Here is a 14462-nt window from a genome sequence, read left to right on the forward strand (position 1 = left end):
TTAATGACATGAAAATTCATTCAACAATTGCAGATGGTGATTCTCCAAAATCCATTTGAGAGCAAGAATCTTAAGATGAGTCAGAGCTCAGTAACTCAGTTTGCTCTCAGACTGTAAGTGATGAGCGTCTGTGTTTTTGTTTTCTTTCTTTCCCCCAACGTTGATATTTCTTTAGGAAAGGTTATTAAAAAAAAAAATTCCTGCAACAATCCTCCTAAAATATTCAACAGGCCAAAGCAGCCATCAGCTCTGTGACTGTATCGATGTCGCATGGGAGTCACATTTGATCAACTCATTAAACTGCACTTTATTATCAGAGCTTTTACAGTTCAGACTCAAAATAACTTAAATGTCAAGGAAAATCTCTCTCGCTCTCTCTCTTTCTCTCTCTCTCTCTCTCGCTCTCTCTCTTTCTCTCTCTCTCTCTTTCTCTCTCGCTCTCTCTCTTTCTCTCTCGCTCTCTCTCTTTCTCTCTCTCTCTCTCTTAATTCAATGCGCTTATTGGCATTATGACGTGTGATGTGTTGGCAAAGCACAAAGAATCAAATTAACTCTTTCTCTCTGACTCTGACTCCCTCCTGACTCTCTCTCTGACTTTCTCACTTTGACTCTCTCTCACTCTGATTATCTCTCTCACTCTCTCTCTCTCTCTCTCTCACTCTGACTCTTTCACTTTGACCCTCTCTCTCACTTTGATTCTCTCTCTCTCTCTCTCTCTCTCTCTCTCTCTCTCTCTCTCTGACTCTTTCACTTTGACCCCCTCTCTCTCTCTCTCTCTCTCTCTCTCACTCAGAAACCAATCTCTCTCTCCTCAGACACACCCCCACCCTCTCTCTCGCTGTGGCGAAAAGGAGGAAGCGGCAAAGAGAGAGACACAGAGAGAGAGAGAGACACAGAGAGAGAGAGAGCAGTGCAGTGCAGCGGCAGCAGCAGCAGCTCGTGCACTCGGCGGAAGAGCAACACGACGAGAAGTCACCGAGAAACTAAACAAGCAGAAACCCCACGGAACTCTGAGCTGCTCCACTCGAGCCACAGCAGCACGAGCAGCAGCGCGAGCAGCAACAGCAACGACACGCGAAGGCTCGGGCTCGGACACCTGCTGTCGGTCGCTCGGTCGCTCGCTGAAAGTGAAGAGGAACCACAGCCCGGTGCCCGGCAGGTGTCAGCGGGAGGATGGCGGACTCGGCGGCGGCGGCGGCGGCCAACAGCGACGGGGAGGACGGACCCCAGCAGCCGCGGGGCTTCGCGCGCCAGGGAGCCCTCCGCCAGAAGAACGTGCACGAGGTGAAGGACCACAAATTCATCGCGCGCTTCTTCAAGCAGCCCACGTTCTGCAGCCACTGCACGGACTTCATCTGGTGAGGGACGCACTCGGGTCACCCGCTGTCATGTCTGCACTGATGCGCGTCACTCCACAGGCCACAGAGAGGCAGTCACATGTTGGATGTAGATGCATAAATAAGTGTGTGAGGGGAAAGGAGAAGATACCCTGACAAAATGGCTGTAGACTCCTGCATGTGTTGATAGGATCATTAAGTTGTAGCAGGGATGAGGGAGAAGTGGGGGGGCTGCACTGATTTTCTCCTCAAAACAATCAATGTGTCAGGTAGAGACCTGCAGGGAGATGTGTGGGCAGACTGGTGTTTGATAACGGCTGCATCCAGCAGGAATAACCGAGCAGCAGAATTCTGATGTAAACGGGTCAAACACTGACACAACAGCTCACACAACTTTTTCCTCCCTCTGCTTGTCCCCCCCCAACCCCTCCTCCACATGATCTCCTCTCAATCACCTGTACAGACATGCCACTGGGCAGCCTACCCCAGGTATATGTCATTAAGTTCTATCAGGGAACAGGTAGAAGTGGGAGGACTGCCGCTGATTGCACAGTTCTGTCAAACATCAGCTGCAGCCTCCTTCTTCTTCTTGTTGTCGATGCTGTGTGTGTCAGGTAGAGCAGATCACGGGGAGATATGTGGGCAGCTCCAGCAAAAACCAGCAGCGGCAGACTAGTGTGCGATAATATCAAAGTGGCTGCTCACCAAACTTCTTAATCACACGTACAGACAAGTCACTGTGCAGCCCACCCTGAGATAGAGATGACAGAATGGCTCTCGCCTTCAGTGTTTGATGGTATTATACATCCTGAAGTTTCTAGCAGGAACAACACGGATTGCACAGTTCTCTCAAACATCAGCTGCAGCCTCATTCTTCTTGTTGTCGATGCTGTGTGTGTGTCAGGTGTGCGATAACATTAAAGATGTCATGCAAAAGAAGAGTCAGAGGGAATAATGAACATGTTTGTCACGGGTCAAACACTGACACAGCTGCTCCCACAACTTCCACCTCCTCCCGCCTGGTCCCCTCCTTCTTTTCCTCTGCATTTTCTCCTCTCAATCACCTGTACAGACATGTCTTCCTGCAGCCCACTGGGGGGGGGGGGGGTTTACAAGACAGTGATACGGCCCAGTGGTCGGGTTATAAAATGAGTTTCCGGCTCCAGGTTGGCCTAATTTGTCCCGTTTATTATTATCGGTGCTTTGCGCTACTCCCAATACAACCATCGTTTAAGTCCTGTGACGGGCTTTTTAATTTGTGAATGGCTAAATGGTTTGACCTAGAAGGTTGTGTACGTGTGTTCAGGGGAATCTAATGCGATTGTCTGTCTGTCTGTCTATCTGTCTATCTTTCTATCTTTCTATCTATCTATCTATCTATCCATCTTTCTATCTTTCTATCTATCTGTCTGTCTATCTTTCTATCTTTCCATCTAGGTCAATAAGACTAATGAAAAAGAACAATGAGAGCGCTGAGTGATTTCACACCCCGTGAGATTATCTATTTGAAGCCACACTATGAGCATGAGGAGGGCTGAGTGTGTTTCTGAATGTGTATGAATGTGTGTGCGTGCATGTGCGTGCCCCTTCAGGCATCCCAGCATATCTTTGAATAGGTGTGGTTGACCTTCTTGCCTTGGGGTATAGCCTGCCAAACACAACAGTCTTGAGAGTGTGTGATTGCCAGTGTGTGTGCATCTAATTGGCCCTCACTACACACACTATACTCTTCATACATAATTAAATGTCCACACTGATTGTGTATCTGTGTGTGTGTGTTTAATTTGTGCTCTCTAGATTGAAATCTGTAGAGCTGCACAAAAATGGCAGACAGTGTTTGACATTTGCCTCCGTGTGTTTGTTTGTGTGTGTGTGTGTGTGTGTGTGTGTGTACTGTACACATGTCTGTGCCTTTACAATGTTCAATATTCAACATGTTTTGTGTTTATGTTCTCTCCACAGGGGGTTTGGCAAGCAGGGATTCCAGTGTCAGGGTACGTGGATAAGACACACACACACAAATATACACACAGTCACACACACTTATGCTCCATTGCCTACTTTCTTTCACTGTTCTCTGTTTTTGTTTTTCCACACTCTTAATTACGAGAGCTGTCATTTCCCATTTCTTTGGTTTTCAGGTTCAGATTCCAAGATCAATGTTATACCTCGTCGCTCGCTTTCTAGATTTTTTTTATCTGCTCTCTTCTTCACCTTTTGTCACTTTACTTTCGTCTTTTCTTTTTTAACTCACCTTATCAATCTCGCTTTCATCTTCTTCCTTTCATCTCGCGTCTTACTTTTCTTCAGAGTGCTCAAGTGAACACTGAGGTTCTGAGCCTTTGTCTCTGATTCAAACGTCCCCAATTAATAAACATATTTCTCAATAACACAGGACCTGCGATATGCTTTAAACTCTATATTAGACAGTTTAGATTTCAGGATTTGATTGGAACAAATAACCACAACATGTTCACCCTTACTCCAGACAGGTAATAAAGATTGGGCCGTCATATGTTTGACAGGTCTATCATTAAAAGGCCATAAATTATTCTGTATCTTTGTTCGAGATGAAGGCGTTGAAGCTGTGAATTTAGTGTTTCCTACAAATAGAGTGAAACCAATACAACTGTATGGCTCAGCTTTCTTTAAAGATCAGTGGGAAACGTTACAGGTCAACGCAGTCAAGTCTGGAAGTGGAGGCAGGACTTTGGAGCTTGACTCAAAAAATAAAGCTTTCTGTGGGTGTTGGTTTAGTTTTAGATCGTAGGAAGGTGACCGGGCCTCGGGAAATAAATATCCCATTTGTTTTGCCTACACAGTCGATTCATTGACTGAGCATTAAACACTTTCAGCTTCAGCATCAAACATTTATATATTTTGTAAATGGTTTATAATGTTCAGACCTTTTTTTTTTTTAGATATTTCGTGTTGTCAAAGGTAAAAGACAGTTTCCATTAATATTAACAACAGGAGTCTGTTAAGCCATTTTTAAATATAAACTCTGGATTCTGAACATTGTCAGGAGTTTGTCTGTCAAATATGAAGTCAGACATGTGCACAACCACAGGAAAAAGTCCATAACATTCAGATGAGGGGTGGCATCTGGCCAGAGCATATAAGAGGCAGGACATGATGTGTAAATGGAAGAGTCTGCCCTTATTGAAAACTCTCCAATGTCGTCGTCTTTCCAAGTTGACATGTTTCTGAGTTTTCTACGTATACGGCTCGTCTTTTCTCTTCTTATTTCTCGTCTGTCATCAACACCACCTTTCGCTCGCTGTGAATTTTTGTGCTGTATCCTCACATGGGCTCATACCACATTTGCAGTTTCACATACAGCCCCACCGGAAAAGATGTCTATAGTTGAGTGCAGTGCAGGTCGCAGTGAATCGTTACAGGGTGACGCAGGGTAAGGACTCCGAAAGTGAGGCAGCTAACTGGAATTCAGCCAAATGGCACGTCAAAATATGTGCTGCGAAAAAGGCCTGTTGTGTATACACAACAAGTAATGTTCTGTCATGAAGCTCAATACGCTGGAGGTGAAATGGAGGATAAATGTCATAATTGATCAGATTAGATCAGTTCAGTGGTTCTCGGTGGTCTAATCGCGGAGACATTTGCATTGTCTTGCATCGTATGCTGAAACTTATGTCCTGTTCAAACTCAAAATGCATGATGTAACTCCATAGCATTATATAAATATATTAAAGACTATGTGGCTGTGAGATAATCTCAAATAATGTTAAATCAGGGGAGGTAAAGATTCCATCCTTATGCTGTATTTTGAGCTTCATCCTACAGTAGAGACAGATACTGAGAAACAGCTACTGCAAACATAAACTATCAGATAATAAACATATGTTGCCGACAATAATGTGGAGCTGCTCTGAGTTTTTCTGCTGTTTTCAATTTGCATGAAGTCAGTGGTGTTCTTTTTTTTTTTTTCTTTTTTTTTTTCAATTTTATGAACAGCCGACTCGATGTGTCCAAGGATTTTCACGTCTCCTAGCAACAGTGAAACATTCAGATGCAATTGTCTGTATGCCGATGGACGGAAAGAGGAGCTGTTCAATACAGCAGTGGGTTAGCTGGTAATTAGCTGATGTGGATATGTAATATGTCAATAGTGTCCTTTAACAGATGCATCCGCTGCACCATAGGGGCGCCCACGCCTCTGTAGAGGAAGGTGTGTGTGTGTGTGTGTGTGTGTGTGTGTGTGTGTGTGTGTGTGTGTGTGTGTGTGTGTGTGTGTGTGTGTGTGTGTGTGTGTGTGTGTGTGTGTGTGTGTGTGTGTGTGTGTGTGTGTGTGTGTGTGTGTGTGTGTGTGTGAGGGCACTTGTACACTCTGATAACAGGGCAGAGCACTGAGGACTAAAAGCGATTTACCGCAAAGATTTCAGATCTCTCTCTCTTGCTGCTGATGCTCAAAAATAACTCGAATGCCTAATACGTGTATTTGAGTTTGTACATGTGTGAATAAGTGGCACTTAGCAACAATTACACTCACCCTTGTTTATCAGGTGTGTGTTTGCGTGTCCTGAGAGGCTCTTTGACGCATTTGTCAAATCGGGAGCAGGGTGTCACTTCCCTAGAGCTCAGGGAGAAAGGGAAGTCCTCGGCAAGGTCTCTCTGACACACACACACACACACACACACACACACACACACACACACAGTTTGGGTGTGATAGTCGTGTGTCACAGTCGTCTCACAACTAAATGCAGAGCGTTCGTGTGTCTGCAGGAGGGTTTACTCTGCTGTTTGCTCTCATTATTATTCATGATGTCGCACTCTGAGACCTGACTCTACTAATCAATGTCTTACACGGTGTCTTGTGGATTGATTGTATTCTCATTACCTGAATCAGGTCGTGTCCCCCTCGTCTTGTTTCACGATCACACTGCGGTGGGATTATTTTCTCCTTCTTCTTCCTCTCACTGCTCCTCGAGTTCTGCAGCTCTGATCTTCGACCTCAGTGTGTAGTTGGCTTTAACCGTCGCTGATCCAGAATAGGTTGATTGTCTTTGGCATCTTGTTAAACCACAGCTGTAATTAATATAACCGCCGGCTTATTGCTGCTGCTCGTCTCAGTGGCTGTAGATAGGTTTCAACGAAGCCGAGATTCATTTGCTGCATTTGACACTGACATTTGTTCCCTGTTGGTTTTCATTCTGCCTCGTCATGAGTGCCAAAGGGAAGTTAGATTAAGTTCTGGTAATTAAATCAGATAATCAGTTGTCAATTGTCTTTGCTTTTTTTTTTTTTATATGAGCTATTGCAGTCTAGAACTTTTCGCTACTGGCTTTGCTCACATTTCATGAGCGTATTCCTCTGCCAAGGCCCAAAAGTCCTCTTAGATTCAAGTAGATTCAATAACCGCTTATAGATTATAGGTTTGTTGGATAAAAAAAAAGTTGTTGTTTTTACGTGTGAGAAAAAGTATGAAAATTGCCGTCCCTCACTAATATGTACCTGCCCATCCGAAAATTATAGCATACTGCAAGTGACTAAAAAGAAAGTAAGGACACACCCGGCTGTTTGAATGGTGGCTTGTTCCAGCCTCGAGGTTGGTTGTGTTTTGCATGTTGTGTAATATACATTTTGGGCGGCTCATTGCCACCGCGGTGTCGTTGCTATAAACAATAACCTGCAATGCCTCTGTGGGATCCTGCTGTTCAGGTTCCCAAACCTTAGAGAGAGTTTGCAGCAGCCTGAATGATGTAATGTGGTGTTTCTAAGAAGAGTGTGTGTGTGTGAGAGAGTGCGTTTTGAACATATTTCCTGTTTCTTGATGTCGGGAGTTAAGCGAACACGTGATCTGTGTTCCATTTAATGACCCAGTGAGTGCTTATTTCCTTAATGGCTGCTTGTGCAGAACTATGTGTGCTCTGCAGCTTCCACGTGATTGGTTTTGTGTGTGTGTGTGTGTGTGTGCGTGTGCGTGTGCGCGTGCGCGTGCGTGCGCGCGTTCCTAAATGAGTTTGTTAATAATGAGTTGGGTTTCAGCGTGTAACAGGCTATTCTGTGTCCTCCACTGTCTGCTCCCAGACTTAATGGACAAATTATCCCTTTAGCGAGCTTGAAAAGGGTTCGGGGAGGAGGAGGAGGAGGGTGGGTGGCGCTGGGTGACAGGGAGTGTAAGAAAATTCATAAATAGCAGCGGGAGACTGAGAAGAGATGGAAAAGATGGATGGCGAGATAAGGGTGGAGGAGGCAGAGGAAGGTAGAAAAGAGGGGGTGGTATTCATGGAGGAGATGGGAGGAGAGGAAAAGAGGGGAAGGTGAGTAGGAAGGAGACGAAGATTACATGTGATGTCCCTAAAAAATTCCTATGAAAATAGCTCACAGCCAGAACAGGGATGAACAGAGGGATGAAGGATGTGTTACATGTCTTCGGGGGCAATAAGAAAAACAGTGCAGTGTTCCCCGCAGTCTCTTTCAATGCTAATAATTTAATGTGAGCATGTAGAGAACATACTGTACAGTAGAGAAAATGGAGAAGAGATACTAGGATATAAATGATGAACATTGAGGAAGGATATAGGGCAGAAATAGAGGCATGCTACAATTCTCCATAATTTATTCTATCTACCATTCTCTGTTTAGCCTCATAAATAAAATCCTTTTATAGCGTATGCGATGTCTTGTGCACAATGCAACATGTTATGCTTTTGCAGATGATGCCATCGAAACCAAACCGCTTATGTTGTGTAAAATTCAAACCATTTTAATTAAGTTCTGGAATCCAGAGGATTGTATGCAAATCGAGTGCTCTGCTCTAAAAGCATCCTCTATAATCTAATAATAAAAAATCCAGCAGGCAGATGGTTGAAAATGAGTAAGAAAGGTATGCAGAGGACTGACACTCCAGCTGAGAGGTGGTGAGGGAGATTTTTCCTGCATGGGCAGAGGAGATAATGGACAGGGAGGAAGAAGAAGAGCCAGAGAGATGAAATGGATGTAGGCACGCACTGTTGATTGCACTTAAAACGAGCCATAGATGAGTTGCTTGCTGCAGCTATTGGCACCTTTTCCGATAGAAAATTGTATTTATATATATTTTTTTTAAAGTGCCATTCAATCCTCTCTTTGACTGATGGCATCTTTTGTGTTTGGCATCAATCGGGCGTCATCTCTCTCTTTCACCTGCAGCCGTCAAGCATGCACTTGGGCACGGTGCCTGCATTCCTCTGGATTTCATACGATACGTTTTCCGCCTTTTCAGGAGCGTATTCAGGTCTAAATGAGTTAGTGAATATTTGCAAACACGGGAGTCTGTTGGCAGTGCCGAACGCAGCTCAGGTGCCTCTGCAACAGCAACCTGTGTGGGCGAGAGGTCTCCGGATCCAAAAACCCGCCTCCTACACACACAAGCACACTTATTCACACACACACACACACACACACACACACACACACACACACACACACACACACACACACACACACACACACACACACACACACACACACACACACACACACACACACACACACACACACACACACACACAGATTACTCAAATAAAAGCGCACTCAGTGTTGAGGTGTATCATTGAGATCCTGGAGCAAAGAATCATGGACACAAACATATCTGTCTCTGTCATCCAGTCTTTTGTTTTTCCACTTGCTCTGTGTTCTGTTTGTTTTCCCAATTTCTTTTGACCTGCCTGTCTATCCCATGCTCTCTCTCTCTTTTCTGTTTTTCTCTTTCTGTCCTCTCCAGCTTTCTCTTCCCGCTATGCCCTCCTCTCTCCCTTCCGAATTCTCTCTCTCTCTCTCCTCTGCGTTTCTCCGTCTGTTTCTCTCCCTCCTCCTTGTTCCCTGTCTCTCCTTCAGCGTTTCCTTCAGCTTCCTACCTCTCCCTCTATCTCTCGCTCAATCTGCCCCTCTTTCTCTCCAGTGTCTCTGTGGTGGAAACTGTGGGCTTTGATGCTTTTATAAATAGCCTAAGTGTTCCACTGAGAGTAGCACCAAATGGGATGGATGGATAGATGGATGGGGGATTGGAGTGGGGAATGCAAGTGGAGGGAGAGTGTGTAGGTGTGAAGAACATTGGAAAGCATCAGGAAAAAAAGCAAGGATTATAATGCGACATGTCTGCATTGAGATATCAGACGGCAATGATCGGAGAATAAAGATGTGGAACTGTGGGTTCGGACTACACGACAACGTAGACGACAACATTAAAATTTCAAATTTATGACAAAACAACTTGGATATGCTTTTAAATTATAAAGTCAGAAAAGCACTTTCTGCTTTCTCAATTTCTCAATATTTCTGGAAGCATTTTTCCGCAGGTGAAAATCCGGGCTGAGCATTTCGCATCTGCCTCTTTAGGGTCTGTAGTTAATCACAGGAACACATAGGCCGGATTTTTATAGTGTCCAGTAAATCCGGAGTGGTGTGGTGTCCGGGTAGAGAATGAGATGGGCAAGATAAATGGATGAAAAGGAAGATCAAAGTGTAATTATTTTTGTGGAGCTGCTACTTCTGCACAGGTGTGTGTGTGTGGAGTCGGAACCATGATTGTGACGTTAATGGCTTCAATGAAACAGATTTCATGTAAATCTTTCAGGATGTGAAGGGGCCACCTTCACATCTGTCAGCACCTCTCCAAAAGAGAACAAAACTGGTCTGTATCTGATTTAGAACCAAATATGAAAGTGACGCAAACCTGATTTGAAAAAGATCAGATTTTCCATGTGATTTGTGCTGGTCATTAAGCAATCGGATCTGGGTCACATAAGGGGCCCAGTTTCAGCATTGTCTTTGTGTATCATCTGCACTGTAGCAGAAATTCCTTTATGCTTTGTGTGAGTTCTCTAAGTCCGTCCCACAATTTCTGTCAGTAATGCAAGTGACTTTGCTGAAAACAACTTTATTTTCAGCATTTTCAACACTTCATGTTATGTAACAGCATTGTGAAGTCTTTGATGCCGGATACTGTTGTGCATAAAACAACATCCTCATTTGGCTTATTGATGGAGCCAAAAATATTGCAGCATTATAGTGCATTGATTTTTCCCTTGTTTTTCAGACACAACAAACTTGTGCTCATGGCACACAACAGCATAATGGGAATCCCATGTTTAAAGTGGGGCGGCTCCTTCTGATTATTACTAGAGAAGGAGACGTTGCAAGTGTTTCTTTGAAATGGGTTTTGAATTTCCTTCTCCCGCTTAGAATCTCCAGTTTAGAGCATGAGCTGATTCTTGAAGGCTCACATCATTACCTGTAAGAGTCAGTGATGCCAAATTGAATTCATCAGAGTTGCGTAGAGTTTAATTAGCGCAACCAGAGTTAAAATATCTGCAAGTGATGATGAAACAAACCGAAGAATACAAAAGAAACGAAACAAGCTGATCAAATTACACCAGGGAAGTCGGCCACCGAAGTAATGTGGAAATTCGAAGGAATAATGATGCGAGATTCGACAGGTTGCTCTTTAGGTTTTATCTGATCTTCATTTTAAGTAAACAAGCCTGTAAACTGAGACTCTGTTATGACTTTGGTTCCAGTCGTAGGTTTCTCTGACAGTTGCTGTACAGTAACACCCAGTGTGTGTTTCCTCCCCCAACTGCTTCCTCTTCTCACTTTAATGTGGTCGGTGTTAAAAGAGGTGTGTGTGTGTGTGTGTGTGTGTGTGTGTGTGTGTGTGTGTGTGTGTGTGTGTGTGTGTGTGTGTGTGTGTGTGTGTGTGTGTGTGTGTGTGTGTGTGTGTGTGTGTGTGTGTGTGTGTGTGTGTGTGTGAACATGTTTACAAGTGTGTCTAATTTTGGTCTTTACCTCATTAGAGAATATAGAACAACCAATGTTAAAACACTTTAAAATACACTTTCTCGCTACCTCTGTTTATCAGCACATCAGTGGTGGGCTAGCTGATGTGTGTGTATTTGTCGCTCAGTGTGTGTGTGTGTGATGGTCTAATTTTACTTGTCAGTGAGGACCAGCAGCTCCTTTCGCTCTGATCTACTTTCACACATCTGAAGACTCTGATCACTGATGGTGTCGTTTGTTTGTCCGCGTGCTCGTACTCACTTTCAGCCACTGACAGACTATCTCCTTCAGGGCTTGGTTGTCCTTGCCGCTGCCATTTTCACCAACAGTACACCCGTTGCCACGGTGACACTTTGGAGACATATCGGGACGGATCAAACAGCCAATGTGGGTCAAGCTCGTTTGACATCGCAGCCCACACACACACACACAGATAAAATGCCTGGGCACCAGATACCGGTAACTCAGATTCACAAAAAAGATCCATCCACTTATTCTGTAAGGGATGCAGGGAGTTGCTGGAGCCAATCCCTGGTAAAAGGTGGCTCACACCCTGTGCACTCTCTGCATACAAGTCACCAGTGTATTGCAGAGTCTGTATACAGAAACAAACCAACCCTTCACTCTCACTTTCACAAATACGCTAAATTTATCTGATTTATTTATCACATGGTAGGAAACCTGGAAGAGAAACTATGTAAATACAAGGAGAACATTACACTAAAAGGCCCCGACTGAACCAAGATTTAAACCAAAAACCTTCTTCCTAGGAGGTGAGAGTACTAACCACCGCACCGGCCCTCTCATTTACCCATTAATATATTAGATTATGAATTACTAAAAGTATTCGTATTAGTTTTAGTAGTAGTAATAGTCATAATAGTAGTAGTAGTTGTAGTTTTATCAATCATATCGGCTATTGGCATGATCGCACACCACCGGTTGTAACATGTTAATTGGGGGTAACTCATTGTGAATGTGTGTCAGTGCCAGCAAGTGTCATTGGCTACACTTAACGGTGTCAATAGCTGCTTTCCTGCAGCGCAGAGCGGATGTGGTTCAATGAGCCTGTGGCTGCAGACTGGTGACCTCTACCAGCTGCTCTGGCAGGTAATGGAAACATCATTAATGCTCGTTAGCAGGAGGATGTAAAAGTTTACCCAGTAATATTCTGTTTTTTCTTTATTTGGTGTTTAATCAGAGAGTTGTATCAATAACTCAATAAAGTTACTGTGATTATACATAATGGTCTGATAAAATAATCTGTTTAATTAAAACAAGGACTTCTACTGGGAGCTAATACTTGATATTTACACTATATATAATTTGCTGCAGTGTGAGTTGCATGTGTAAATATTTAATGGAACTAGATGGTGACCAGTGGTTGGTATAAAGCTTTTCAACACATCTTAGTTTTTAGTGAACATACTAACATGAGCAAAATAAGGGTTTATCACTTTTAATATAGCCAAGATTAAGATAAGTCAACTGAAAGTGAAGTTCATGGTTAAATACAACTTTCTTTTTTTCAAACTTCTGTTAAGAAATTGCCACTTTGCTTTGTACAGATGAGTTATTAGACAAATGCTGCACCATCGAAATGTGCGTTTATCTTAGGATCCTTATTGTGATACTGCTACTTTGCATTATTGAGCATTATTTAGCATTTTATCATCTAAATGCAGATCAGCTCTGCAGTAGAGGGCACTGGGTTTGTGTAAATCAGTCTCAGTAATGTCAGAGGTTGTGTTTCTAACTTTTTTTTCGCAACAAAGGCAGAAGTGCTCTCCACACGCTAACATCCTTTAATTATTCACTTTCACTTTCACAGCACTCGTCTCCTCCATGTTCGCTGCCACTGGACCTCTGCCCTGCTCTGTATTTGTTGTTTGTAATGAAGGGGATCTACAGTTTGAACTGATGCTGTCAGGGCAAATTGACGATGAGATGAACTAAATGTCGAAAAATGTGAATCATGGTGTGTAGGTGGGATGGCTCACCTGGATTACTAACTGCTGGGGCAGAGATGCTGCTGCTGCTGTGGGTTTGAAAGAGTTCTTTGAAAACCGCTGCAACTGGAACTGTTTGACCAGAAATCTTTTTTTACTCAAAATAGCTTTTCGGTTGCAAAGAAACAACTATTTTTTTTTAAATGGTGGCTGAATAACGATACTGGATCATCCTAACTATACTGGTTCCTAGTTCCAGAGGACAGTTCCTGTGGTTGAACCACAGCTTATAGTTTAACACTTTCTGTGATGTTGTTGTGTTCAATCACGCTTCAAGGAATTTGGGATTCAGACAAGTTTATTAAATCACTGCTACTGTTTGCCAAGAGGGCTCTGTCAGACAAAAACGTAACTCAACAAGCTCATTACTGAAGTTGTTGAAGCTGTCAGTGCTCCAATTAATGGTGTCATTTCTTTGGTATCGACTGCTGACATGCAAATGTTCGCTGTGGCTTCTGTGTTTCCTCATGTTGCACTGGATATGTTTGCATATCGCAATACAAATATTTAAGCGGGCGTTATCTGGGTTGACCGTTGAAAAGTTTAACCACACATGTGGCTTTACTGGGGTCAACATTAATCCCCCCCACTCTCTATGTTATTTTACTATTTCTCTCAGAGTATGGAAATTAGGGCAATGTTTGATTTCATGTAAATTGGTACTCGGCAGTATCCACGTACTTCGGTCTGTACTCTTTAAAGTACAGCGTTCAGAAGCCCACCTTACTCCTAACATTGTCCCTCTTTACACTACGTCACCTACCTTCTTCCTTCACTCCCGTCATAATTACTACGGCCACTAGAGTTCAACTAACAATTCAACTATGGTTAATAATAAGCTTCATGCACACAATGACAGTAATGAACAGCACACCTCTATGCACATGTGCAGATGTTTCATTAAGCATGAATGGTTAAAACAAGGGCACCTCCTATAATTCACATCAATAAAAACTGTCGGACTCTGGTGGTATGTTTATCTACTGTGTGTGTGTGTCTGTCTTTGTGCACATCTTCCTACTTCAACAACAAAATCAAAATGCTTTGAAAACATGGTTGTGTGTGTGTGTGTGTGTGTGTGTGTGTGTGTGTGTGTGTGTGTGTGTGTGTGTGTGTGTGTGTGTGTGTGTGTGTGTGTGTGTGTGTGTGTGTGTGTGTGTGTGTGTGTGTGTGTGTGTGTGTGTGTGTGTGTGTGTGTGTGTGTGTGTGCGCCAGCTAACTATGTCACTGTTGCTCCTGAGATCCTTTAACCCATTCCTCCGTAGATGGTAACCTAGCAACAGGGACACAAGCCGAGAGGAGTGCAGTCATCTTAGACCTCTTTTTTTTTTTT

The 14462-nt window shown here is 43.5% G+C and overlaps 1 protein-coding gene across 3 annotated transcripts in view; it reads left to right on the forward strand.

Moving 5' to 3' along the window:
* Window positions 1-862: 862 nt before the first annotated feature.
* Window positions 863-14462, forward strand: part of LOC117765891 (protein kinase C beta type-like) — a 72454-nt gene continuing 58854 nt past the window's right edge. For all 3 annotated transcript variants that reach the window (XR_004614639.1, XM_034592478.1, XM_034592477.1), the window contains exons 1-2: window positions 863-1358; window positions 3300-3331. Coding sequence is in view for 2 of the 3 variants with exons in the window: in XM_034592478.1 (XP_034448369.1) it covers window positions 1174-1358; window positions 3300-3331 (217 nt within the window). In the remaining variant the exon portion in view is untranslated. The remainder of the gene's footprint in view (window positions 1359-3299; window positions 3332-14462) is intronic.

This window comes from Hippoglossus hippoglossus, chromosome 8 (genome assembly GCF_009819705.1).
Source record: "Hippoglossus hippoglossus isolate fHipHip1 chromosome 8, fHipHip1.pri, whole genome shotgun sequence".
NCBI classification, from domain to species: Eukaryota; Metazoa; Chordata; class Actinopteri; order Pleuronectiformes; family Pleuronectidae; genus Hippoglossus; species Hippoglossus hippoglossus.